The sequence below is a fragment of the Panthera onca genome, chromosome D1, assembly GCF_046562875.1.
Source record: "Panthera onca isolate mPanOnc1 chromosome D1, mPanOnc1 haplotype 2, whole genome shotgun sequence".
NCBI lineage: Eukaryota > Metazoa > Chordata > Mammalia > Carnivora > Felidae > Panthera > Panthera onca.
In genome coordinates this window covers 99,086,400-99,113,749 of record NC_138348.1, presented here as the reverse complement: position 1 = coordinate 99,113,749, position 27,350 = coordinate 99,086,400, and the positions used below count along the sequence as shown (strand labels likewise).

Here is a 27,350-nt window from a genome sequence, read left to right as displayed (position 1 = left end):
CCCCGCACTTGGCTATCAGTCTACCCTGAATATTGTCTTGTTTTTGTTTTAAGCCATCTGAATATACTTCATTATTTAAGAAATGAAAACGTCTTTTTGTTGTTGTCTCCTAGTCCATTACTTTTGTTGTAATTAGTATATATGGAGAATGGATTTGTGAATTCTTAATGTATTAAAAAAGGAAGTTGCAAGTTAATTGGTGAGAAAAAGCATTTATATTTAGAAAGCCCAGCAGTGAGACCTTTGTTGATTTCTGTTCTGTTAGAAAGTGGGTCCTGTAGTCTCAAATGCTCATCATACTGGCCTGAATCTCTTTTGCTGCCTGTTAGGGGAGATTTTCGTTTCAGAAGAATGTTGTCATATAAAACATTGGAAAGTCACGAGGGAGGAGAAGATGTGATAGACCAGGAAACTCTTAATACATTTAGAAAATATAGGTATAAACAAAGAATTTTCGAAAACAGCCTTGTTTTCTCACGTCTCTTGATAAGTGGCAAATTGAGCTGATTTATAAATTGGCAAATTCCTTTTAGTTAGAATAGAAGAAGTCTGATTTATGAATTCGTTGATTTGTTTTTGACATCAACTAGAGTTAAATCTTTTTTGTCACTTGGGACTAACTACTTCAAGAACCTGTAAGTAGGGGAATAGATTAATGGACACATCATCATCTTCCTTCACTCATTAGTTCACATGCCGCTGAGTTCAGTGATCTTATTCTGATGTCTCCAGAATGAATATTTTTCTATCTAGTGAAGCTTTCTTAGTTTACTTTGACAAAACAGATTGCAAATGTAGGAAGCCGAGCTGCCCAGGTGTTTTCCCTACGGAAGTTACGCTATTGATTGAAGAGCTCCATGTTCAAATTTATTAAAGCAAAAATTTCGCTGAAAAGATGGGATGACTTTCTACAAACATGTTCTCAAATATTAATCTTAGAGGCTAGGACACGGAAAAGGTGGCAGCTTTTTTTTTAAACCTTTTTTTTTTTTTTTTTAATTAAAAAAAACCTCCTTGCTCACCTGAAGTTGTAGGAAAATTCGTTTCGCATATTAATCAAAATCTCTTATCATTATCTTAGTTTTTCTGTCAAATGTTCTAGGTGGAATGTTATTGACTTGGTTTCTTTGAGGCAAGTTTTTGTTGGAAGGAAACTAAACCCAATTAAGGTGTTTTATTGACTCACTAGACCCAGCTAGAGGTCCGTACAAAATGACTTGTGCTAAAAGTGTATTCAGCTTAGTAGCGACCTGAACTACAAAGCTAAATATATGCTCTCCATTGTTTAATTTTTATACACAGTTAAAACTAGCCCTCGAAAGCCTCGCGGGAGACCCAGAAGTGGCTCTGACCGGAATTCGGCTCTCCTCTCAGACCCGTCTGTGTTTTCCCCTCTAAATAAATCGGAGACCAAATCTGGAGATAAGATCAAGAAGAAAGATTCTAAAAGCATAGAAAAGAAGAGAGGAAGACCCCCCACCTTCCCTGGAGTAAAAATCAAAATAACACACGGAAAGGACATTTCAGAGCTACCAAAGGGAAGCAAAGAAGATAGCTTGAAAAAGATTAAACGGACACCTTCTGCTACGTTTCAGCAAGCCACAAAGATTAAAAAATTAAGAGCAGGTAAACTCTCTCCTCTCAAGTCTAAGTTTAAGACAGGGAAGCTTCAAATAGGAAGGAAGGGGGTACAGATTGTCCGACGGCGAGGAAGGCCTCCATCCACAGAAAGGATAAAGACCCCTTCCGGCCTCCTCATTAACTCTGAACTGGAAAAGCCCCAGAAGGTCCGGAAGGACAAGGAAGGAACACCTCCACTCACAAAAGAAGATAAGACAGTAGTCAGACAAAGCCCTCGAAGGATTAAGCCGGTTAGGATTATTCCTTCTTCTAAAAGGACAGATGCGACAATTGCTAAGCAGCTCTTGCAGAGGGCGAAAAAGGGGGCTCAGAAGAAAATCGAGAAAGAAGCGGCCCAGCTGCAAGGCAGAAAGGTGAAGACACAGGTCAAGAACATCCGGCAGTTCATTATGCCTGTCGTCAGTGCCATCTCCTCGCGCATCATTAAAACCCCTCGGCGGTTCATAGAGGATGAGGATTATGACCCTCCAATTAAAATTGCCCGACTCGAGTCTACCCCGAACAGCAGATTCAGTGCCACGTCCTGTGGGTCTTCTGAAAAATCAAGCGCGGCTTCTCAGCACTCCTCTCAAATGTCTTCGGACTCCTCCCGATCCAGTAGCCCCAGCGTCGATACCTCCACAGATTCTCAGGCCTCGGAGGAGATCCAGGTACTTCCTGAAGAGCGGAGCGATACCCCCGAAGTTCACACCCCACTGCCTATTTCCCAGTCCCCAGAAAACGACGGCAACGACAGGAGGAGCAGAAGGTATTCCGTGTCCGAGAGGAGTTTCGGGTCGAGAGCAACGAAAAAACTGTCCACCCTGCAAAGTGCCCCCCAGCAGCAGCCCTCTTCGTCTCCGCCTCCGCCCCTGCTCACCCCACCCCCGCCGCTGCAGCCGGCCTCCAGCATCTCTGACCACACACCTTGGCTCATGCCTCCCACCATCCCCTTAGCATCACCATTTTTGCCTGCTTCTGCCGCTCCCATGCAAGGGAAGCGAAAGTCGATCTTGCGAGAACCGACGTTTAGGTGGACCTCTTTAAAGCATTCTAGGTCAGAGCCACAGTACTTTTCCTCAGCAAAGTATGCCAAAGAAGGTCTTATTCGCAAACCCATATTTGATAATTTCCGACCCCCTCCGCTGACTCCTGAGGACGTTGGCTTCGCGTCGGGTTTCTCTCCATCTGGTACTGCTGCTTCAGCCCGATTGTTTTCACCGCTCCACTCCGGAACAAGGTTCGATATGCACAAAAGGAGCCCTCTTCTGAGAGCTCCCAGATTTACTCCAAGCGAGGCTCACTCTAGAATATTTGAGTCTGTAACCTTGCCTAGTAATCGGACTTCTGCTGGAACGTCTTCTTCAGGAGTGTCCAACAGAAAAAGGAAGAGGAAAGTCTTTAGTCCCATTCGATCTGAACCAAGATCTCCTTCTCACTCCATGAGGACAAGAAGCGGAAGGCTTAGCACTGCTGAGCTGTCACCTCTCACCCCGCCGTCTTCTGTCTCTTCCTCGTTAAGCATATCTGTTAGTCCTCTTGCCACTAGTGCCTTAAACCCAACTTTTACTTTTCCTTCTCATTCCCTGACTCAGTCTGGGGAGTCTGCGGAGAAAAGCCAGAGACCAAGGAAGCAGGCTAGTGCTCCGGCAGAGCCGTTTTCATCCAGCAGCCCCTCTCCTCTCTTCCCTTGGTTTACCCCAGGCTCTCAGACTGAGAGAGGGAGAAATAAAGACAAGGCCCCTGAGGAGCTGTCCAAAGATCGAGATGCTGACAAGAGCGTGGAGAAGGACAAGAGTAGAGAGCGAGACCGGGAGAGAGAAAAAGAGAATAAGCGGGAGTCGAGGAAAGAGAAAAGGAAAAAGGGATCAGAGATTCAGAGTAGTTCTGCATTGTATCCTGTGAGTAGGGTTTCCAAAGAGAAGGCCGTTGGTGAAGATGCTGCCACTTCATCTTCCGCCAAAAAAGCAACAGGGCGGAAGAAGTCTTCGTCGCTTGATTCTGGGACTGATATGGCCTCCGTGACTCTTGGGGACACAACAGCTGTCAAAACCAAAATACTTCTAAAGAAGGGGAGAGGAAATCTGGAAAAAAACAACTTGGACCTCGGCCCAACTGCCCCATCCCTGGAGAAGGAGAAAACCCTCTGCCTTTCCACTCCTTCATCTAGCACTGTTAAACATTCCACTTCCTCCATAGGCTCCATGTTGGCTCAGGCAGACAAGCTTCCAATGACGGACAAGAGGGTTGCCAGCCTCCTAAAAAAGGCCAAAGCCCAGCTCTGCAAGATTGAGAAGAGTAAGAGTCTTAAACAAACTGACCAGCCCAAAGCACAGGTACTCTTTTCCATCTTGCCTGTTAAAAGTCAACAGCTCCTTCTATGAGCAAGTTTTAGGCGAAGGGTTTCCGTGACGTCTAGTTACGGGAATCAGGAGAAGGGCAGAGGAGGTGGGGGCACTCGCACCGGTCCTTCAAGGACTGGTAGGATTTTGATAGGTGGGAGATGAGAGGGGAGAACATTCTAAACAGAGGGCACTGTGTGGGTAGAGAGGCAGAAGTACGAAGAGGAACGGCAACAGCGGCGGATCGCTGGACTGGGACACACAGGAAGGTGGTGAATTAAGACTGAAAGGCAGTTTGGGGCCACTTGACAGAATGCTGACTTGTTTGTGCTTAATGGGTTTGGTGTAATGGAATCTGTGACTTAATTTTGAAGGTGCGTTTTTGTACTCAAATTGTTTTGCTATTGTTTACTACAGAAAACGGGGGTGGGGGGATTCTCTTCCTCTGAGTACTGAGTGATTAGCGCCACAGATAATAGGGCGTTTGTGGAATACAAATGAGAAGCGCTTAGCCTGAGAGCTGTAGGATTCAGTTAGTTAAGATGATGACAAACAAATTTTACAGAGAACAGCATTATTAATTTTTTACGTCTTACTATTTTTTTCACAAAGTGAGCTCAGGCACCAGCCTTTTCAGAGAAAGCCCACCGATCTTCAGGTTCTTTTTTAAAATTGCCATGTAGTAGGTCCATATTCATGCCAGCCCACCAAGTTAGATTTAGACGGCCACACACTTAGGTTTATTCATGTTACTCAGCCAAGGGCCATATTGACATTTAGCAGTTTCATCAGTTGAGAGTTCTAGCGGGAACACGATGGGATTTGTTTCTGACACCGTGTGGGGTGGCTTTTGGTTAGCCTCCTAGTGATAGGAGCAGTGGCTCTTTAAAGTGCGAGACGTTTCTGTTTAGAGCTGTGGCCTTGTATCCGTACATTTGTAAGCTGTTCCCCCTACCCCTCTGTTGATCAGGGAAATAGAAGAAATAGTCTGTGATTGGATAAGCCTTGTTAACTGCAGACCAGACTTTTTGATAATATAGATTGGCAGCTTGAATTTTGATGGGAACTTTAAAGCAGTAGTATAATCGGGAATAAAAACTTAGTTCATTTTTTTTTTTAAGTTTATTTATTCATTTTTGAGAGAGAGAGAAAGCATGAGCAGGGGAGGGGCAGAGAGAGAGGAGAGAGAGGGACTTCCAAGCAGACTCTGTGCTGTCAGCTCAGAGCCTGACTCGGCTGGATCTCACAAACTGAGATCATGACCTGAGATGGAATCAAGAGTCGGACGCTTAACCAACTGAGCCACCCAGGCATCCCTAGTTTCTGGGGTTTTTTGGCTTTTTGTTTTTTAAAGCCGCACCCCCTTTTTTTGCTGCCAGTTTTAGGATAGAGAAGTAGTCGGTTTCTGCAGATTGTCATGGCTTATCAGCTGGGAATAACTAGGGTTGTATGTGTTGATTTTAGATTGTAATAAGCAAAACGAGTCTACCTTGGCTTCAGTTAATTACATTTTCAACATGTGTGGTTGCTGTTGTTTGTTTTGACTTGCCTCTTATTCAGGGTCAAGAGAGTGATTCATCAGAGACCTCTGTGCGAGGACCCCGCATTAAACATGTCTGCAGAAGAGCTGCTGTTGCCCTTGGCCGAAAACGAGCTGTGTTTCCTGATGACATGCCCACCCTGAGTGCCTTACCATGGGAAGAACGAGAAAAGATTTTGTCTTCCATGGGGAATGACGGTAGGTCAGGGAATGCCGGCCTCAGAGTCTAAGCAGACATTTGATTTGTTTGCTGATCATTCTGGGGACGCCTAGTAGGCTCTTCGTAGCATTATGTGTTAGTCTGGGTTTCTCCAAAAAACAAATGGCAAGGGTGCATTCAGTGGGTAAGGATTATACTAGAGAAAATGGCCCGAGAGAAAAAATGGGGAGGGAGCTGGGGAAGGCTGGGGGAACTATCAGACCGCTTTGCAAGTCTGACCCCTATGAAAGAGAAAGGGGAGGAGGGTTGGACAGAATCTTCCCAGACTGTTTTCCCAGAGAGTTTGGCAAGGCTGTCGAGGAGTCCCTGGGCAGAAGTGGACTGTCAGAGTAGTTATGTGTCTCCCAGGACCAGCCCGCCTCAGTGTCCCTGCCATGCTCGGTCACTACCTAAGAGAGACCCTCATGGTAAGTGTGGCCTCTGTGATGCACTGGATTTCACAGCACAGCAGTTGGGGCCCTTGGTCACTTAGTTACATGCCCCGTGGTTGGAGGTCTGAGGTACATTCTCATGGTTGCATTTAGATGCTGGGTGACTGCTCATATAAAATGTAGAGGTTTAGAGAATCTTAGGAAGCACTCAGTTCATATTTAAGTTAGACTGTGTGGTGTTCTCAGTGTTTGGATTTCTGCTTTCATCAAGCTGTAAGGTATAGACATTTTTAAACATTTAAAGAATTATCTCTGATGGGATATTTTTATTATGCCACATTTCATTTTTGGAGTCCCAATTAAAATGAGGCTCGCGTGTATATAACAACATCTGTGGATTTTGAGGACCCCCCCCCCTCTGCTCCCAAGAAGGAACTAGATGCTCCCTGATAACTAACGCCCCGTTTCTTTAACAGACAAGTCATCAATTGCTGGCTCAGAAGATGCTGAACCTCTTGCTCCACCCATCAAACCAATTAAACCCGTTACCAGAAACAAGGCGCCTCAGGAACCTCCAGTAAAGAAGGGACGACGGTCCAGGCGGTGTGGGCAGTGTCCCGGCTGCCAGGTGCCTGAGGACTGTGGTGTTTGTACTAATTGCTTAGACAAGCCCAAGTTTGGTGGCCGAAATATAAAGAAGCAGTGCTGCAAGTGAGTGGGGGTCTTACTCTGAGGCGGTGGCCTCTCAGCCGTGAAGGTTGTGTGTTTATGCCTGGTTTGTGGCAGGGACGCAGCAGAAAACTGAATGTGGTGGTAATGAGTCCCCTTGAGGTGCAAGGTTAAGTTGCCCAGTTGGATTTTGTGACGTGGCTAGGTTTGGGCTGCCCTTCAGTAAGAAATAGTCTGGGGCAGTGCTGTCCAGGAGAACGTCCCGCTGCAAGTAGGAATGTTCTCGGCTTAGTTCAGTGTGGTAGCCATTAGCCAAACGTGGCTGTAAAACACTTGAAGTGTGGTTAGTATAACTCAGGAACTACATACTTAATTGCATTTCATGTTAATTAAATTTAAATAGCCACACGGGCTGACAAATCTGTGGGGCACCTGGGCCGCTCTGTCGGTTAAGCGTCCGACTTTTGATCTCAGCTTGGGTCTTGATCTCAGGGACGTGAGTTCAAGCCCTGTATTGGGCTCCACGCTGGGTGTGGAGCCTACTTTAAAAAAAGAAGAGAAAAGAAAAAAAACCTGATAAATTATATATTTATATATTATATATTGTATAAATTATATATAGGCCACATATATATGTAATATTTACATATACTCGATCTATCATTTATATATAATTTACATATATATTATAATATTATCTGTATAAATTTTCAAGTCAACTGACATCACGGCATTCAGGACATTGTGGTGATATGTTAGTAGAAAACTCTTGGCTTTCTTTCTTTTTTTTTTTTTGATTTTTTTTTTTTTTTTTAACATTTATTTATTTTTGAGACAGACAGAGACAGAGCATGAACGGGGGAGGGGCAGAGAGAGAGGGAGACACAGAATCGGAAGCAGGCTCCAGGCTCTGAGCCATCAGCCCAGAGCCCGACGCGGGGCTCCAACTCACGGACCGCGAGATCGTGACCTGGCTGAAGTCGGACGCTTTAACCGACTGAGCCACCCAGGCGCCCCAACTCTTGGCTTTCTAACTCCTGGAATATTTTCATGCACATGGGATTTTTGATCTGAAAGTTTTGATTACTCGATCTTTTCCCCTTGTTTTAGTCAGCTTATGGATGCACTTTCTGCTCTCTGGGATAATTTGTTTGAAGTGAATCGAGACGTTTGCACAGACAGAAATGTTGGTGACTGAGCATAAGGAGTACAGTGCCCAGACAAGGAGGAGATGTTAGCAGTAGGTATTTGCTGAGTGAATGGCAGCACGACAGTGATTTATAGAAAACGTGGTTGGGAGAAAGTACTTCAGGGGAGACAGTGTCTAGGAGACCGTAAGTAGTTCTGTGCTTTGGTTTAGTCTGTCCTTAAGCAGGAATCTTGCCTCCGTCCAGTTAGTAGAAAGAAGTGAGATAATTCACTGATCAGCAGAAAGGTACCTGACTGCAAGATAAACCTGCACTATAATTTAGGGGTTGACATGGATTTAGACTTCAAGTTAAGTTTCAGTTTCACTAAGTTGAGGGGTGGAACATATACAAAGCCCTGAGATAGACCTATAGCATTGTAGTCGCAGAGGCCTTGTTGGTTAATTTCAGTCCATTTGTATTTAGATTACTATATGAATATTAATCTCCTAAGGGAGCAGAAGCGATCTGACTACAAGAAATACCAGCTGATCATTTTGTGTGTGGTGCTGGTCAGTACTAGGTGATAAGAAATTTGAGTCCGTTTCAAAAATAATTTGATACTGGCTCCTTTTAGAGCCTACAGGTAGGTAAAATTGCTGATTGAAGCATTCAAAGGCTCAGATTGAATCTGAGCAATCAACAGTGCCTTTTTTCAACTCTCAGAATGAACCTGAATAAAGGTTCACTGATTCTCGCAGGCCAATTGACACTTGTTTCAACTGCTCTTCTTCTAAATGTAGTTTACTTTATGATATCCCTTGTCATCCTAGGATGAGAAAATGTCAGAATCTACAGTGGATGCCTTCCAAAGCCTACCTTCAGAAGCAAGCAAAAGGTAGTGTTGTAGAAAGATCTTCCCCAAATGCTTCCTGCTTTAATGCCATACAATCACGTGCATCTAGCGTAAAGAGAATGCTAATTTGTTGTTGTTGTTGTTGTTGTTGTTTAAGTACCGCTCTTTCCCAGCAAGTTGGTGTTTGTGGAAGCTGGATGGTAGTTACATGAGGGTTCATTTTATTATTTCCTTTACCTTGAAATTTTCCATAATAAAAAAAAAAAAAAATTAATTCCTGTAAAAATTACAGTGCATTCCATTTCCTAGAGCAACAAAAGTATCCCCATTTCACCTGACCAGCATGAGCCTTCCAGCGTGAACTTCAGCTGCAGGAAACTGAGAATAAGGTTATGTTACATTCGTCTACTTCTGTCTTAAGTAAAATTCTTCTCACTTACAATCTTGTGTTTCCTCCTAGCTGTGAAAAAGAAAGAGAAAAAGTCTAAGACCAGTGAAAAGAAAGAGAGCAAAGAGAGCAGTGTTGTGAAGAATGTGGTGGACTGTAGTCAGAAGCCTACCCCGGCAGCAAGAGAGGACCCTGCCCCCAAGAAAAGCAATAGTGAACCACCCCCTCGAAAGCCCGTCGAGGAAAAGAGTGAAGAAGGGAACGCCTCTGCCCCAGGACCTGAATCCAAACAAGTTACCACCCCGACTTCCAGGAAGTCCAGCAAGCAGGTCTCCCAGCCGCCTCCAGTCACCCCCCCACAGCCACCAAGCACAGCACCGCCAAGAAAAGAAGTTCCCAAGACCACTCCTAGCGAGCCCAAGAAAAAGCAGCCTCCGCCACCGGAATCAGGTGAGTGAGGAAGGCAAGGAGGAATAGCTGAACCAGAAGAACACCTCTGTCTTTCTTAAACAGCGTGTGGAAACCTGACGTGTATGTTTTGAAGCCTTTAATTCAGAAAAATTAGCTCTCTTTTAACCTGTTTACAGAATAATAGAGAAATAGAAGCAAAAAAACCCAGTGAAGTCGGAGGTATTGTCTTCGTTTCCTATTTAAAGCCCGGAGTTTCAATAGTTTCCTGTGTTTTCTAATGCCCCTTTCCTCACAGGCCAGTAAGTCCTAAAAGTGGTCATTGCTATTTAGCACTGACTGTAATTTATGTTGAATTCTTCAGGTCCAGAGCAAAGCAAGCAGAAAAAAGTGGCTCCTCGACCAAGTATTCCTGTAAAACAAAAACCAAAAGAAAAGGTGAGGACAGATTCGTTTCTCTGCCATTGCTCGGGGATGCGTTCCATCCTGTAGGGCAAGAGTCTTGCCCTTGGCATTTACGTGATTGCGTGAATGAAACCGCGTATCTGCTTCTAGGAAGATGGCAGTGGACTTTCTTAAAATTGACAAACTTCAGGTTTAGGCTTTCACTCGTTTTGTTTTTTTGTTTCTTTCCCCTCGTTCCTTTCCCCTTCTTTGTGGTCCTCTATGCTTCGGCTTATGTCGCAGGCCACTTTAAGGTAATTGTTTCTGCCTTCAGCATCCTTTAGTGACATTTGTCTATAACTATCACCCTTCCCTGTGTCCACGCTGTTATAATTATATGGAGAGAGACGGGTCTTCAAGAATCTTCTGGCTCTTTCTGCTGTCTCTCTGTGCCACCGTAATGGTGTGTATGAACTTCCTGGTTGATACTCTCAAGAGTATCAGCAATGCCAAAGAGGGGCAGATGCCAGGGTCTTAGGAGGCCTTACTCCAAGGTCATTGTCTGGCTTCTGACTGTAGTGATAATCAAGCATGGTCATACTGACAAATTGAAATCATTGACGATCACAGAGCTGGGAACGCTTCTGTGAGCATCCCAGGCGGGTTAAACAGGAGTGGAGCGATCGGCCCCACATTTGATGTGCAACTGAAAGATCTAGAAAAATGGCAGAATACACTGCTCCCGTGCTGTCACTTCCGTTTCATTGTGCCAACAACCTCGGCCGGCGTCACAGACCACGAAGAAGCAAGCCAAGAACCCACAGGGGAGAGTCCTGGAATTCTTCTTCTCGGGTTGTAATACATATGTAAAATGCCTTTCTGGAGAAAAGAATCTGCAGATTGACTCTCTGTGTCTGTAGGGTACTTCCGTGGAGATGTGTTTTCTAGATCTGTTAGACTTGTCGTTTGCGTTATCTGTTACAAAGGCAAAGGCAAATAGGGTGTGGTGGTGTTCTTCATCCATCTTCTGTCTCTGTAGGAAAAGCCACCTCCAGTCAGTAAGCAGGAGAACACAGGCACTTTGAACATCCTCAGCACTCTCTCCAATGGCAATAGTTCGAAGCAAAAAATCCCAGCAGATGGAGTCCACAGGATCAGAGTGGACTTTAAGGTAAAGGTGTTTTCGTGACCATGTAGTGTATCAAGCGTCATGGACTTTAAATCAGAAAAATGATGTTAACCAGGGGTGCCTGGGTGGCTCAGTCGGTTAAGTGTCCGACTTCGGCTTGGGTTGTGATCTGAGTTCGTGGGTTTGGGCCCCGCGTCTGGCTCTGCGCTGACAGCTCGGAGCCTGGAGCCTGCTTTGGATTCTGTGTCTCCCTCTCTCTCTGCCCCTCCCCCGCTCACATGCTGTCTCTCTCTGTCTCTCAAAAATGAGTAAACATTAAAAAAACAAAACAAAACAATGTTAACCCAAGGTATTGAAAGAAAGGCAACTCGACACCAAGTCAGGGAGTAAGAACTACCATCAGAAGGTGGGGTTCAGGGGTGAGAGACACCACTGTTTGTGGGCTGGCTAAAGAACACAGGCATTGACGCACTCCTGACCATCGTGAGCAATAAAAATGCATTTGGATGAGAACAGTGTCTGAGGAAAGAATTCATTCACATAGGAAATATCGAACCACGATGATGGCTTGAATCAGCAAAACTTTAAGGAAAAGTCAGTCCCAGGGTATCTTTTAACAGTGTGTGTGTCTGAGATTCTAATTTTGTAAAGCAGCAGTTCTTTTCAAACCCACTGAAGTGAAGTATTCTGGACCCTATGCTGTCACTCTGGTTCTAGGCTTTCCATCCTCACTTTCGTTCCAAAGCGGTGTCATTGTAACACTTTCATAAATGACCTGTGTCTCTCTCTCTGCAGGAGGATTGTGAAGCAGAAAATGTATGGGAGATGGGAGGCTTAGGAATCCTGACCTCTGTTCCTATAACCCCCAGAGTGGTTTGCTTTCTCTGTGCCAGTAGTGGGCATGTAGAGGTAAGAAATCCTGCTTCTTGGTACCCCAGAAAGTTGAATGGTAGATTATTTTGCTGTAATGAGAGAATGATTTATTCTGTTTCGTTGGCGTGTACCAGGTGCTACCCCCTCTTTAATTTTATTTAATTTTTAAAGTAGTCTCCCTGCCCAACGTGGGGCTCAAACTCACAACCCCGAGATCAAGAGTCGCATGCTCCACAGGAGGCCTCTAGGTGCCCTGGTATCTCCTCTTGAAACCAGCCACCGAAGTATTTTTGAAGATTTTGTAGAGGTTTTAGGAAGGAATCTGCCTCTTAGTAGAGTAGCAAAAGTATTGAGTGTGAAAAGTTTAATGGTCTCATCTCTTAAATTCACTCTTTTTATTAGAGTTCTGATATTTCTGCTACATGTCCAAACATGGAAAAACTGTTACAGTGCTCTTCTAGAGAAAGATATGGCTATCTTATATTGAATATCAAAAACCCCTTGTCTATAAAGAGCTCTTGGCAATTAATAAGAAAAAGGAACAACACCCACTAAAAGAAAAGGCTAAGGACAGAAATATGTAATTCACAAGATGAGAAATAAACATGGTGGGAGGTGTCCTAGAGCCTTCTGATGAACAAAAATTGGACATTAAGCATTAAAAAGATCATGTGGGAAGGGACACCTGACTGCCTCAGTTGGTGGAGCATGTGACTCTTGAGCTTGTGTTGCGTGTTAGCCCCAGGTTGGGTATAGAGATTACTTAAAAATAAAATCTTAAAAAAAAAATCACGTGGGAAAAAAAGATTTGGAAATAGGGACTTTCCGCTGGTGGAAATCTAAATGTTACAGTCTTTCTTTCTGAGCAGATTGTTCGGAAATATGTATTTATCTTTAAAATGAGCATACTGTCTAACCCAACAATTGTCCTCCAGGCATTTATCTTAAGGCTATAATTAGATCAGCAAATAGGTATAGGTGTACATACATATGTACGTGTACAATACATACACGTGTATATAAACATACATGTACATAATATATACATGTATACGTACATGTATATAATAAACCTTTCTCTATATATGTAATAAATACAAGACTTTATTTCAGTACTCTTTAGAGTGATCAAAAATAGGAAACAGCCGAAAGTTTGTCAGTAAAGAGCGGGGGCTTGCTTAAAATAATCATAGGACATGCATATAAGGGCAAGTATGAAGTCCTACATAATAATACAGATTGATATTGACATGGAAAGGTGTCCTTGACACGTCACTGAGTTAAAATAGCAGGTTACAAAGTAGTATGTAAAGCGTGATCCCATTTTGGTTTGGACATTGTTTTAAAAATATATTCAGAAAGAGTTGTGGAAAGATTTACATCAAAATCTTAAAAGTGTGGTTGGGTTATGGTTGACTTGTTTTCTCTTTATTTTTCTTTATCCTTTTGAATCTTTTGCAGTGAATATCTGCCACCTTTACAGTAAGAGAGAAAAAAAAGCACAATTTAAATAGAGAGCAGAAGTTTGTCATTCATACAATCCTCAATTCCAGAATGCCTCCTTCGCTTATTACTTTATCACATATGTATTTTAGTATCAAAACGAAATTCCAAACCCAGATTGTAATGTGGATATTGAGCAGTCCGTGAGACTCATTCACTAGCTAAGAGATTCAGCCCTGCCCACTTGCTATGTTAAATTATACATTAGCAAAATTATACATTATTGTCTGGTGTTCATTCATTAAGCAAATCTATTAGTGCCTATCGTGAACTATAATATTGTTCTAAGTGGTGGGGTTGCTTTAGATACCATTGAGATTAAGAATATTCAGTGTAGGGGCGCCTGGGTGGCTCAGGTTAAGTGTCTGACTTTGGCTCAGGTCATGATCTCACAGCTCATGGGTTCGAGCTCCACGTCAGGCTCTGTGCTGACAGCTCAGAGCCTGGAGCCTTCTTTAGATTCTGTGTCTCCATCTCTCTCTGCCCTTCCTCCGTCCTTCTCTCTCTCTCAAAAATAAAAAAAAAAACATTAAAACATTAAAAAAAAAAAAAGTATTCAGTCTATAATTGATTCTCCGCCTTTTGGCTAAGAGCAAGTGAAGATTATTCGGTCTATAACATCAAGGGTCCGCTGTATCTCTTGTATGTAATCTTTATACTTTGCATCCATACATATGCTATCCACATGAATAACTTGTAGCACCAGTCCTTCAACTTCTATGATAAAACGATTTTTTTCAGACTATAATTGCTTTAATTTAAATTGTGTAGTTATGCACAGCAATCCCACAGGATTCCTAAAAACTGAATTAGAAAAGGAATAGCCCACTGCCTGCATTGCACTCCTAAAACATAACCAGTGCCTAATGAATTCTGGCATTTGAATTTTAAAAATCTTTTTATGGTGATGTTATTTCAGGTTTGCAGAAAAGTTAGAGTACAAAGAATTCCCATATATCCTTCACCCAGATTTCCCAAATGTTAATTGTTTAAGTTTATTTATTTTGAGAAAGAGAGAGAGCCAGCAGGGGAAGGGCAGAGAGAGAGAGAGAGAGAGAGAGGGAGAGAATCCAAAGCAGGCTCCGCACCGCCAACATAGAGCTAGACGTGGGGCTCAAACTCACCAACTGCCAGATCATGACCTAAGCCGAAACCAAGAGTTGGAAACTTAACTGACTGAGCCACCCAGGTGCCCCTCAAATGTCAATATTTTTATTTGCTTTATCCTTTTCTCTTTGTGTGTCCGTATTTTACAAAGTGAGAAGTTAAATATGTGTACACATTTTATATGCAGACACATTTTTTTCTGAAACTTTGGGAGTAAGTTGCAGACGTGTCCTTTTACGTCTGAATATTTGGTGTGTATTTCCTAAAACCAAGGACATTCTCATGTAATCACAGTATAGTTATCAAAATCAGGAAATTAACACTGGCATATTACTGTTAACCTAATCTATAGACCTCATTTAGACTTGACCAGTTGCCCCAATAATTCTGTTATGGCAAAATAAAATTCTTTTTTTTTTTTTTTTTTTAAGTTTATTTATTTATTTTGAGGCAGGGGGGAGCACAAGCGGGGAGGGGCAAAGAGAATCCCAAGCAGACTCCACTCTGTCAGCATCAGGCCCCATGTAGGGCCTGAACTCATGAACCGTGAGATCATGACGTGAGCCGAAATCAAGAGTTGGATGCTTAACCAACTGAGCCATGCAGGTGCCCCAGCAAAATAAAATTCTTACTCAAAATTTTTAAAAATGCCCATATGAAAATATCATTTTAAAATTACAGATGGAAAGGATAAACCAGAGCTTACAACTGTCTTTAGTGTATTGTCGGAAACCTTTAAAACCTTCCCAGGGTACCTGGGTGGCTCTGTCAGTTCAGTGTCTGACTCTTCCTTTTGACTCAGGTCATGATGTCACAGTTCATGGGTTCAAGTCCTGGTTCATGGGTTCGAGCCCTGCATTGGGCTCTGCACTGACAGCACAGATCCTGCTCGGAATTCTCTTTCTGCCTCTCCCCTGCAAACACACAAAACCTCCCCATTTCCCCCTTCCCATAGCTCTTGTAGCTTGCTTATGGCACTTAGCCACATTCTGTTAAATCTGGGAATGTATTTATTATATATTAAAAAATACATATCTATATAGTTACTTTAAAAATATTTTTTAATGTTTATTTATTTTTAAAAAAAAATTTTTTTTTTTTCTTTTCAACGTTTTTTTTATTTATTTTTGGGACAGAGAGAGACAGAGCATGAACGGGGGAAGGGCAGAGAGAGAGGGAGACACAGAACTGGAAACAGGCTCCAGGCTCCGAGCCATCAGCCCAGAGCCTGACGCGGGGCTCGAACTCACGGACCGTGAGATCGTGACCTGGCTGAAGTCGGACGCTTAACCGACTGCGCCACCCAGGCGCCCCTGTTTATTTATTTTTGAGACAGAGAGACAGACCATGAGTGGGGGAGGGGCAGAGAGAAAGGGAGACCCAGAATCTGAAGCAGGGTCGAGGTTCCATGCTGTCAGCACAGAGCCCGAGGCAGGGCTCGAACTTACCAGCCGCGAGATCATGACCTGAGCCAAAGTCGGACACTTAACCGACCAAGCCACCCAGGCGCCCCTGTATAGTTATTTTTTTAATTCTACTGTTATTACCTTAGTCCCCTGAATCACCTGCGATGCCTAATATTGGACTTTTTTTTTTTTTTTTTTTTTTTTACATAATCATTGGTGAATGATTATATGTTGAATAAAACATGTTGGGCTCCTATAGCCTGAAGTATATAGATAGGATTTGGTTGCTATTTCTTCATGTTATTTGACAACTTCTATGTTCCCATCTACCCTAGTTTGTGTATTGCCAAGTCTGTTGTGAGCCCTTCCACAAGTTTTGTTTAGAGGAGAACGAGCGCCCTCTGGAGGACCAGCTGGAGAATTGGTGTTGTCGTCGCTGCAAGTTCTGTCACGTCTGTGGAAGGCAGCACCAGGCTACAAAGGTATAAAACGAAGTGATAGAACTCTTTAGAGGAGTATCCCCTCTCTCCATCTCTGCCTTTTGTTTTTGGGTTTTGTACCTATATTTTTTCTTTGTTGGCTTAGTCTAGCGTGACTATTTAGGTATAATTCATTGCCTATTTTTGTGTTTTAATTTGGGGCATATAGGAGAAAACATTGTCATTAGGTAAAATCCCCCAAAGTAAATCAAATCTACCCGATAAGAACATTCATCACCGAGGACCTTTCGCAGGACCTCAATCCGCATGCTTTCACTGAGAATAAATAATTCGCGAGAAAATTTAAACTGTTGTCATGATGTGCTATACTTTACTTGCAGATAAATATGAAAGGGACACTGAGTCATAGGTGTTTCGAGTGAATTGATGTGATATCCACCTTTGCCTTTAAATTTTCTTTTTTATTACAAGTGACACACAATATTATGTTAGTTTTTGGCGTGCAGCTTAGTGATTCAGCACTTCTGTACATTACACAGTGCCCACCGTGAGAAGTGTCGTCGGCATCTGCCAACGCACGACACCGTTACAGTCCTAGTGACTATATTCTCTACACTGCACTTTCCGCGTCTGTGACCTACTCACTTTATACCTGGAAGTTGGTAGCTATTCATCCTCTGCCTTTATATTTCCTACAGCAGCTGCTGGAGTGTAATAAGTGCCGAAACAGCTATCACCCTGAGTGCCTGGGACCAAACTACCCCACCAAACCCACAAAGAAAAAGAAAGTTTGGGTGAGTGCACACATCGTGCTGTTTCAGAGAGAACTGGCATGGAGCTCTGGGGCTCGTGCACCTTGTAACAGGGAGAGCCTTGCTCGAGGATGTCATTGTAACAATGTTTTGGTCTCGTTATTAAGGAAAGGCGTCCCAGGGAAGAAGTCCACTCTGGAAACTGATTGCATCCGAGATCTTTTTAAATGAGATGAGATACTAAAAGTGAATTCCTATTGAATTTCTTTTCTTTTCCAGATCTGCACCAAGTGTGTTCGCTGTAAGAGCTGTGGATCCACGACTCCAGGCAAAGGATGGGACGCACAGTGGTCTCATGATTTCTCACTGTGCCATGACTGTGCCAAACTCTTTGCTAAAGGTACATCAAAAAGGCCGGTTTTATCAACTCTCAGGGGTTATATTTGGTTGCTCTGGAGGTGAACCGAACACTCCAGGGAAGTGAAGTAGAAAGTCTTGCGCATTTTGTCAAGGGTACCATTTAGACCATTTCCTAAGTTCCTGGCCTTGTTCTTTTCTTTACGCAAAGTATCACAGCAACTAGAAATATTTTGTTAGCTTATATGGGAAGAATTAGGGGACTTGTTGTAATAACTAACCACAAAGAAAGGCTCTAAGCCATTATTTCCGAAAGTAAGGTACATAGACGTTTCATTGTTTCAGAAGTGATTTTAGGTGGTATTGAGTCAAACATTTTATTTTCATAGATATGCTAGAAAAAAATTAATAACTAATACGTTAAACTCGTTTTGCTGATTTAGGATAATAATGATACAAAGTTTACTATTGGAAGTTATACTAATATAAGCAAGTTACTAATATAAGCAAATTAATGTTAAGTCTATTAAGAATGATAGAGGATATTATGGATAAAACAAATTGACGAAGGTTGTATGTTGTGCTGAACTTTTCGAAGTGCTGCTCTAAGCTCTAACTTAAATCACTAGGAATAAGGAGGTGTAAATTAACTGTGTTATTTTACACCCATATCCTCACCTTTTTTAAAAAATATAGACATTTCTTGGGGATGTTCAAGAGAGAAAATTCTCTCTTTCATTCTTTTTTTATTGTGTCGTCTGTAGACTCTACCCCACGACCTTTAAAAATGAGTCTAAGTAAGGGTGCCTGGCTGGCTCAGTCCATAGAGCATGTGACTCTCGATCTCAGGGTCGTGAGTTCAAGCTCCACGTTAGATGTGGAGGCTACTCCAAAAGGAAAGGAGTCTAAATGGAATTAGTGGTATGTTCTAAGAGCTCAGAATAATCTTGACGCCGCACAGATGTGTGAGCATCCCATCGGAGATCTATGCTGGCGTTGTTAAGAAGTTCCGGCACATAGAAGCCCCAGCCTCAGAGGTGCCGGCACGGGGCCCAGAGCCCCGCTGAACCGCGTGCTTTGCTCACAGGGAACTTCTGCCCTCTGTGTGACAAGTGCTATGACGACGACGACTACGAGAGCAAGATGATGCAGTGTGGGAAGTGCGACCGCTGGGTCCACTCCAAATGTGAGAATCTTTCAGGTACAGAAGGTTGGAGTCTTTTTTTTTTATTACAGTTTTCTTCTTTCTTGGTACATTTACAGCCCCCAGAGTAATCTGTAAACGTAACATGACGGCCATGCTGTTACTTAGAGTCGTTTTAAATTTCCCTTCTTGGTCTCTAGAATAACTTAAATAACTTCGGTCTCTAACACTGTCGTGTTAAGTTGTGCTCGTTTATCGGGAACATAAACATATACAATATTCATTTGCTAGCTCTTGGTGGGCCCCGTAACCGGTCGATCCTCCAGTAACCAAATCCTGGGTTAGTGTTGCTGGCGTCCCTTTGGAGCTCGGTATGTGGGGATGAGTTCCTCGGGGACGTTAGAGTCTTGCTACTGTTCCTAACCTACAACTTTGTATTAAACTCAGTGGAGTAATGTCCTCTTCTCCCTGTCTGCCACCCTTCAGAGCACCTCAGCATCGTAGGTTTTTGTTTTTCCAGATGAGATGTATGAGATTCTATCTAATCTGCCAGAAAGCGTGGCCTATACTTGTGTGAACTGTACTGAGCGGCACCCTGCAGAGTGGCGACTGGCCCTTGAGAAAGAGCTACAGATCTCTCTGAAGCAAGTCCTGACAGCTTTGCTGAACTCTCGGACCACCAGCCACTTGCTCCGCTACCGACAGGTAGGCCCGAGTCTCACGTCGGTTCCTAAGAGTTTGTTCTGAAGTGGGTTTTCTCCGGTGATGGACTGTTGGTTTTATTTTGCGTCATTCTTCGTTCAGTTTTGTAGAGTCACTTGTTGTGGCTTTCAACCATTAAGAAAATCTTCAGGGCCGGGGTGCCTGGGTGGCTCAGTCAGCTTCAGCTCAGGTCGTGATCTGGTTCAAACCCCGCGTCAGAGTCTGTGCTGACAGCTCAGAGCCTGGAGCCTGCTTCGGATTCTGTGTTTCCTCTCCCTTTCTCTCTGCCCCTCCCCACTCCTGTTCTGTCTCTCTCTCTCTCTCTCTCTCTCAAAAATGAATAAACATTAGGAAAAAAAAAGTTTGTTTGTTTTTTTTTTAAAGAAAATCTTTAGAGCCCAGAGTAAGATCTTGTCTAGGGAACTTCTTTGCTGTTATGATAAGAAATTTGGACTTTCTACTCTGAAGGGTCTGAGAGGCACCAATGAAGAGCTTCACCCAAGAGTAACCTGATCAGAATTGCTTTTTTAGAGAAAAAGTGATTCTGACTAGAAGAGAGAGGAAGGATTGGTGAGGACTGAGGCTAGAAGCAGGGAGAGTGGTTGGGAGGCAGTTAGATCAATCTGGGGAAGAGAGAGATTGAGGGCCTGACCTAAGACGATAGTCATGTGGCTAGAGACCCTTTGCCTCTGGGAAATCCCTAGGCTCCTCGGGGCACAATTTGTAAATCACTACTTTTTGTCTATTTTAGTCGTGAACTATATACACCTGTAGAGCAGTCATTAGAAACTCAAGGTAAAATGCTGAAAGAACCGCACGGATAACTTGAACTCAGATAGGCTGTTGCTTTGTCTCTTGATAGAACTCCACATTTTGGATAGGAACATTTGCAATCTCTGTCTTCCTCAGAAGGGACTGGAGGGTGTCTGTGTTTTCATACGAGGTTTGGAAGTTATCAGGCAAAGCTTCTAAGTTCAAAGTCACAGACTTGCATGGTCAAAGTCTTAGAGAACTGGCTCGTTCCGATTACTTTTTCTGTTATTTAAGAAATCTCTGATTATTTTCACGTTCTTTAGGTTTAATAATAGGAATCCTTCCGTGCTATCTTTATTAATTTTAATAGAATTTACACGGGTGCCTCATTTTCAGTGTCAGGTAAAAGAAACCTGTCTTTCCTGGCAACAGGCTGCCAAGCCACCAGACTTAAATCCTGAGACGGAGGAGAGCATACCTTCCCGCAGCTCCCCGGAAGGGCCTGACCCGCCGGTGCTTACCGAGGTCAGCAAACAGGAGGAGCAGCAGCCTTTAGATCTGGAAGGAGTGAAGAGGAAAATGGACCAAGGGAGTTACACATCCGTGGTACGTCTCTCCAACGAACTACCAACATTCCAAGTGCCATTTTAGCTTCTTTGGGTCTTTTGGGGGATGAGGCTTGGGAGTAAGCATTAAAAGATGGTTTGTATTATATTTAGCAACGTCATGTGGATTTAAATACCTAAAAATATGTGAGCTCTCTTAGCTCTGTGTTTCAGAAGACAGGGAGGTAGTGTCTCAGAACGGTTCTCTGGTTTGGCTTTCATCTGAGTTCGCTGAAAATCATTTTTGCCTTAAAATTATTTTTATATTTAAACTTTGTGGGAACATGCTAACGTGAAGTTACTTGGTTTGCCCCTTTTGAAATCATGTCTGAATAACGTGTCTTTCAGTCTAGGATCTTTATTATAGACAGATGTCTTTTAAATGTATGGTTTTAAGGATGTATGGGGATGATTGTTATCTCATGGTCCATATTTGACATTTCATTTGTTGATGGGGCATCCAGCTGGCTCAGTCAGTGGAGCATTCGACTCTTATCTCCGAGGTTGTGAGTTCAAGCCCGACGTTGGATGTAGAGATTACTTAAAAAATTACAAAATTTAAAATAAGAAGAACGTATGGGAACATCTGTAATCTCATGGTCCACATTTGCTGTTCAGTTGTTTTATTCATTTTAATCTGAGTAAAAAATCATGGTTCTATTTGGGTAACTTGCCATGATAACAGCTAATTTATTTGCATACTTGCTTTATTAGCCTGGCTTCTCTTGGCTGCCGCAAGTTAATTGAGAACTGAATTCAAAAAGCCTCCACTAAAGACAAATTACACTGCATTAAAGTAGGGTGTCCATTTTCTGTTGGATTTCTGTGCTGGGTGATTTAGGAGGGAACAGGAAGTGGTTTTGAGATCACACTGCTTTTTGAATAATTAATACTTTGTTTTTGTATACAGTTGGAGTTCAGTGATGATATCGTGAAGATCATTCAAGCAGCCATTAATTCAGATGGAGGACAGCCAGAAATTAAAAAAGCCAACAGCATGGTCAAGTCCTTCTTTATTCGGGTGAATGATATTAATAGTTCATGTTTTTAATGCGCATCTATGGGTAATTACTCTGTGAGCAAAACGGATTTGTTCTCTTCTCCGATTTGTTTTGCCATGTGTGCAAAACATCTTTTGGTTTAGTTAATTCCTCTGATTCTCTGGGAGGAGATTGGCGAGGTTGCCAGAGTGGATGGATCTTTCCCTTAGTGGCCTGAAATCATCCTCATATTGACAGGGAAGCTGGTGTGAAGTTGTTAGTTTTTGTGTGGTTTCCAAATGGATGTTCACATGCTTACATTTGTTTGTTTGTTTATTTTTCTGTTAGCAAATGGAACGTGTTTTTCCATGGTTCAGTGTCAAAAAGTCTAGGTTTTGGGAGCCAAATAAAGTATCGAGCAAGTAAGTAAACTTGGTATTCCTTTTTTTTCCTCCTCATCAGCTAGAAATTTGAGAGTTCTGACATTTCTAGATTAAGGTTTCTTTAAGCTAGGTCTTAATATTAACAATTAATCATTTGAAATGCCTTTTCGATGCTGCTTTAGAGATAATACTTAATGTTTATTATAGTCTGTTGCCCATTTTTTTTCTTTCTTTATATGTTATGTTTTCCGGAATTTGGCTTAACTTGTGGCAGAGGTACAATCCACGTGCTATATATGCAGCTCAGTATTTGGACTTGTGATAACCGGGTTCTGTTTTATTTGGTTCAAATGGTGCTCTCTCCTGCTCTTGAGTCTCCATATTTAACTTAAAAATTTGATTCTACTAAATCCTTTTGAGTCTTTGATAAAGTTATCATTTGTTTCTGGAAGTTTCACCAAGAGTCATGTATCGAGAATATATTTTTTTAAATAATAAAGTCCTGTATGTGTAGGCCGTTTTCACAATCTGTGGCTTGTTCTTACGTTCTGTGAATGGCTCGTGCATGGGGCTGTAACCTGATGATGCCAAGAATTTGATAATTTTGTGTAGTTCTAGGTGTGTCGTAGGAGGTCAATAAATACTTGTTGAATCAATTATTTTCAGCAGTGGGATGTTACCAAACGCAGTGCTTCCACCTTCACTTGACCATAATTATGCTCAGTGGCAGGAGCGAGAGGAAAACAGCCACACTGAGCAGCCTCCTTTAATGAAGAAAATCATCCCGGCTCCCAAACCTAAAGGGCCCGGAGAACCAGACTCTCCAACACCACTCCATCCTCCTACACCACCAATTCTGAGTAAGGCACCAAATGAGTCATTATCCATTTCTCTCTAGATGCAAATGATCAACTTCGTGAATCTAAATTTAATACGCTTGCATATTAGAAAGAAATTTCGAGGTCATCCTCAAATGTAATACAATCATCGTTTTCGCTTAGCTTGGACCGATAACAAGAAATCGATAGAACCGCTGTAACACATGGCGAGATAACATAACTTTGAACACTTTTTGAAAGTGTTTATTTTATAAGCTGCAGGCTATTGAAGCCTAAGTGGGGTTTTTTTTTTTTTTTCTTCCTGGAAATCAGACGTAGTATTGCCAATTTTAACTGGTTGTCTTTTGGGTTCTAAGGTACTGATAGGAGTCGAGAAGATAGTCCAGAACTGAATCCACCCCCAGGCATCGAGGATAATAGACAATGTGCATTGTGTTTGATGTATGGTGATGACAGTGCTAATGTAAGTACCTTGGTGTAAGGGGTCCTACTTAGCAGATGCTCACATGAACTGTGTGTCCTTTGTGTCTAAATTTGATGACTGGGTGCCATTTATTTAACGAATGTTTGTCACCTGGCATGTGGCACTTGGGGTTTTTTCTTTTCTTTCATTTAAAAGATGATTTGCCTTCAATTAACCTGCTGATGTCTCATAATTTCTACAGGAAATTCCTCAAAAAGATTTTATGAGAGTCCATAAAATATGTAAGTTGCCTATTTAAAGGCTTGTGTTTAACATAGGATAGCAGAGTGGTTAAGATCCCCAGCCCTGGCAGGCTGCCTGGATTCATTTCTCTACTCTGCTGCCTACTTATTGACCTTGGCGAGGAGCTTAACCTCCCTGACTCTCAGTTTCATCTTTAAAATGAGGATAATGATAATACGTAACCACTGCGGGTTATAAGGATTAGAGGAAATAATGTTCATAAAGCTTTATTTAGTGCCTGGCCCATAGTAAGCTTACAATAAGAAAGGTTTTATAAGAAAGAAACGCACGCTAAGAGAACTGGCTTGGAAATACGGTTTTAAAGAAGTCAGTGTGCACTTCCATAAACTTAGCATGTACTGCTAATGTTTGTGTTCCCTATGTTTGTAAAATATTTCCAGTCCGTGGAAGAGGTAATCTAGAAAGGTGAGAAGTAGAAACAGAAACCTCGAAAAATGGCTTTTGATCTCTGCGTGCATCCCCAAGTTAAAGAATTACTGTTGATGCTACCTTGACTGAGATAAAGCTAATACCAAGGAAAACCTTCTTTGGCATTATATTCTTTAAAGAAAAAAGAAATCTCTTGATTTCATAGGATGCTGGCCGTTTGCTATACATTGGCCAAAATGAGTGGACACACGTAAATTGCGCTTTGTGGTCAGCAGAAGTGTTTGAAGACGATGATGGATCGCTAAAGAATGTGCACATGGCCGTGATCAGGGGCAAACAGCTGGTAAGCCCTGTGTAAATGTTACAGAAAAGATCCTCTCTCTGTTTCCAGGTGTTTTCTCTTGGCTGCCTCGCTGATGCTTTTCATAGTGCCTTCAGAACGGTTAGCCAGCAGCAAATAGTGGTGTAGACTATAGGCAGATTGCTATTCTGACCCCTGGAGGATGGTACAAAAGAAACAGAAAACAAAGTACTGTCTAGTTTGGGAGATAATTTGTGCAAGAAGGGTGTTACTTTGTTAAGTGATTTAGACAAAATGACCTCAGAGGTCCCAGCTGAATCAACACCCTGTGGTTCCATAGGATAAACCCACATAGATACACACAGGAAGAGGGATGTGGAAAATGATCAGTAGAAGCTGAGAGTAGTCCGAAAAGGCCACGAAGGAGTAAAATTTTTAACAACTGTATTTGGAAGGAGGGACGAAGATGAAGCATTGTCAGAAAGAAAGAAAGAAAGAAAGAAAGAAAAAGGGAGAGAGACAAGCAAACAAAAAGCACATGCAAAGAAAACATGTCAATTGCATGGAGAGGACGAAGTCTTCTGTGGGGAGGAGCCCAGGCTGTGACTGACAGAATAAGGTGCTGACATACAGGCTAGTTGAAGGAAGTCTTTGAATCATATGATAAATTTAATCTGTTAATAAGCCTAGTAACTAGAGAACCCTTATGTTTCTGATTGGTATACTCTTTCCAGAACTGAATTCTTTTGGATATAGTACCTTTCTAACAAGATGATGTTTTTAGTATCAGTCTTCGAAATTTGGTCTTCTCTAAAGCAATCGTGCATCCTAGAAAAAAAAAAACAAAACTGTTTGGTTTAAGTTCTAAATCAAATTGTGATATTTAATAGTTCTAGGGCCTAGGGGCAGTGGGAGAGAGAGGATTTGTAGAGGAGGATTTATGGCTCATATCATTTCTCTATAATTCAATTACCAATAAAAGAAATGAATTGTAGGAAACGCAGAATGGGGTAATTCTTTAGAGATGGAAAGTGGCTTAAAACATCTGAAAGTCTGACTTAGGCCTCTGTTCTCTCTGGATGGTTAGAGATGTGAATTCTGCCAAAAGCCAGGAGCCACTGTGGGTTGCTGCCTTACATCCTGCACCAGCAACTATCACTTCATGTGTTCTCGCGCCAAGAACTGTGTCTTTCTGGATGATAAGAAAGTATATTGCCAACGACATCGGGATTTGATCAAAGGCGAGGTGAGAACTCCCGTTACTTTTCGAATTCTATAGGAGTTCAGGGAAAACAGGCTGGGGACAGCAAGATGGTAAGCTTTGTGTTACCTTCCAACTGTGTGTTCCTAGAATCACCTTCTCTTGCAAATACAGAAGTCCTCCTGTGAAACAGCAGGGTGATTTCGAGATCTGCTCTGTACTTTGCCCTCTGAGAGAATCGGTATCACGCATATAATGTGTAAAGGGGCAGCCTATTAACAGCCGGATTTTCATTTTAGGTGGTTCCTGAGAATGGATTTGAAGTTTTTAGAAGAGTGTTTGTGGACTTTGAAGGAATCAGCTTGAGAAGGAAGTTTCTCAATGGCTTGGAACCAGAAAATATCCACATGATGATTGGTATGACATGGGCCTCCGTTGTTGGGGAAGGTTCCGTGTATCACTGGGGTACTTCCTGGTCTCTGGTTTAAAAGTGAGCCTTCTCATTATCTCCTCTAATTAGTTCTTCTTTCCTTGGTCAGGCTCCATGACAATTGACTGCTTAGGAATTCTGAATGATCTCTCTGACTGTGAAGACAAGCTTTTTCCTATTGGATATCAGTAAGTAGCACTGTAGAGAGAAGACCCCAACCCCCGCAGCTTGAGCACCCCGACCCAGGAGCAGGTCGTTGAATGGAGAGCCATACTTGTTAGCTACTTTTAACTGCTACTGCAAATTAACTCCGTTTTTTGCTGCTTCTTGTAGATTGGGACTAAAGTATCAGTTTATGTCCGCTAAATCCACGTATAGAAGGAAAGTAGTATTGACATACTTTCAGAATCATTTCCAAACAAAACCTAAATAGAAAACGTGAGGTCAGTCTCTTAAGAGTTCCGTTTATCTGGATTCAGAAGTCCAGATTGTTGTAGTGGATCAGACAAACCCCTCATGCCTCTGTCCTCAGTCCAAAAATATAAACCCCCCCCACGATAATAATCATATTCTCCAGTGAGAATTTATCATCTTTCCTATGTGAAGCAAATGTTTGAAACTTCTAGCAGGCTGACAGTGTAAATTTAAAATTCCTTTTCTAGCTCTCCCATTTTGGAGTCTCATTTTGCTATATATACTCACAATTTATTCTGCATTCCAATTCTGGCGGCACAGTCTATACTCTGCATTTAGCCGGCAGCCCTTTGTATAAACCAGGCTCCATCAGCATCCCGCAGATTGGAAGCAGTTACATTTCCCTTGTCTTGTGGGGCTTTTCTCCCAAAGGAAACACTTCAGGTTTGCTCTGTCCTCACTTTGTACACCCGGTGGGGCAGTAATCCCTTCCCGCAGGTCAAGAACTATTTCTTGTAGCAGTTAGTATTTTTCTTTCTCTGCATTTTAGGATCTTGTACTATTTTTGTCTCCTGCTTACGCTACAATAAAAAAAGATGTTATGCTATTTTCTGAGAGACTAGGAAAAACCAAGCATTTCAAAAAGCTTGGAACGGCCTAGCCAGGGGGATCTATAATAAGAATCCATGAAGTGAAGCTGAATTCTGTCAACCCAGGAGGCCAGGGAACCGAGGATGAGGAGAGGTTTGGGCACGTGTTCGTCTCCGCCTCTGTACTCTCGCTGGTGGTGATTTTGATGGATCTGTTTGCCAGGTGTTCCAGGGTGTACTGGAGTACCACGGATGCTCGCAAGCGCTGTGTGTACACGTGCAAGATAGTGGAGTGCCGTCCTCCGGTTGTAGAGCCAGATATCAACAGCACTGTGGAGCACGATGAAAACAGGACCATCGCTCACAGTCCCACGTCTTTTGCAGGTGAGACTTTCATCGAGATGGGACTTGAGTTTGATT

At 42.5% G+C, this 27,350-nt stretch overlaps 1 protein-coding gene across 10 annotated transcripts in view; it reads left to right on the top strand.

Annotated features, from left to right (window-relative positions):
* Window positions 1-27,350, top strand: part of KMT2A (lysine methyltransferase 2A) — an 86,009-nt gene that overhangs the window by 29,038 nt on the left and 29,621 nt on the right. For 5 of the 10 annotated variants that reach the window (XM_081790364.1, XM_060604888.3, XM_081790363.1 and 2 more), the window contains 23 exons: window positions 1,303-3,956; window positions 5,523-5,700; window positions 6,570-6,804; window positions 8,723-8,787; window positions 9,206-9,583; window positions 9,906-9,979; window positions 10,965-11,096; window positions 11,850-11,963; window positions 16,279-16,425; window positions 17,082-17,177; window positions 17,415-17,535; window positions 18,580-18,702; window positions 19,157-19,341; window positions 20,524-20,697; window positions 21,607-21,717; window positions 22,025-22,098; window positions 22,726-22,919; window positions 23,255-23,361; window positions 24,200-24,337; window positions 25,383-25,541; window positions 25,796-25,913; window positions 26,036-26,114; window positions 27,154-27,314. In XM_081790364.1, coding sequence (XP_081646490.1) covers window positions 1,303-3,956; window positions 5,523-5,700; window positions 6,570-6,804; window positions 8,723-8,787; window positions 9,206-9,583; window positions 9,906-9,979; window positions 10,965-11,096; window positions 11,850-11,963; window positions 16,279-16,425; window positions 17,082-17,177; window positions 17,415-17,535; window positions 18,580-18,702; window positions 19,157-19,341; window positions 20,524-20,697; window positions 21,607-21,717; window positions 22,025-22,098; window positions 22,726-22,919; window positions 23,255-23,361; window positions 24,200-24,337; window positions 25,383-25,541; window positions 25,796-25,913; window positions 26,036-26,114; window positions 27,154-27,314 — 5,817 coding nt within the window. The remainder of the gene's footprint in view (window positions 1-1,302; window positions 3,957-5,522; window positions 5,701-6,569; window positions 6,805-8,722; window positions 8,788-9,205; window positions 9,584-9,905; window positions 9,980-10,964; window positions 11,097-11,849; window positions 11,964-16,278; window positions 16,426-17,081; window positions 17,178-17,414; window positions 17,536-18,579; window positions 18,703-19,156; window positions 19,342-20,523; window positions 20,698-21,606; window positions 21,718-22,024; window positions 22,099-22,725; window positions 22,920-23,254; window positions 23,362-24,199; window positions 24,338-25,382; window positions 25,542-25,795; window positions 25,914-26,035; window positions 26,115-27,153; window positions 27,315-27,350) is intronic. The other 5 variants (XM_060604892.3, XM_081790362.1, XM_060604890.3 and 2 more) reach the window with 3 other exon arrangements.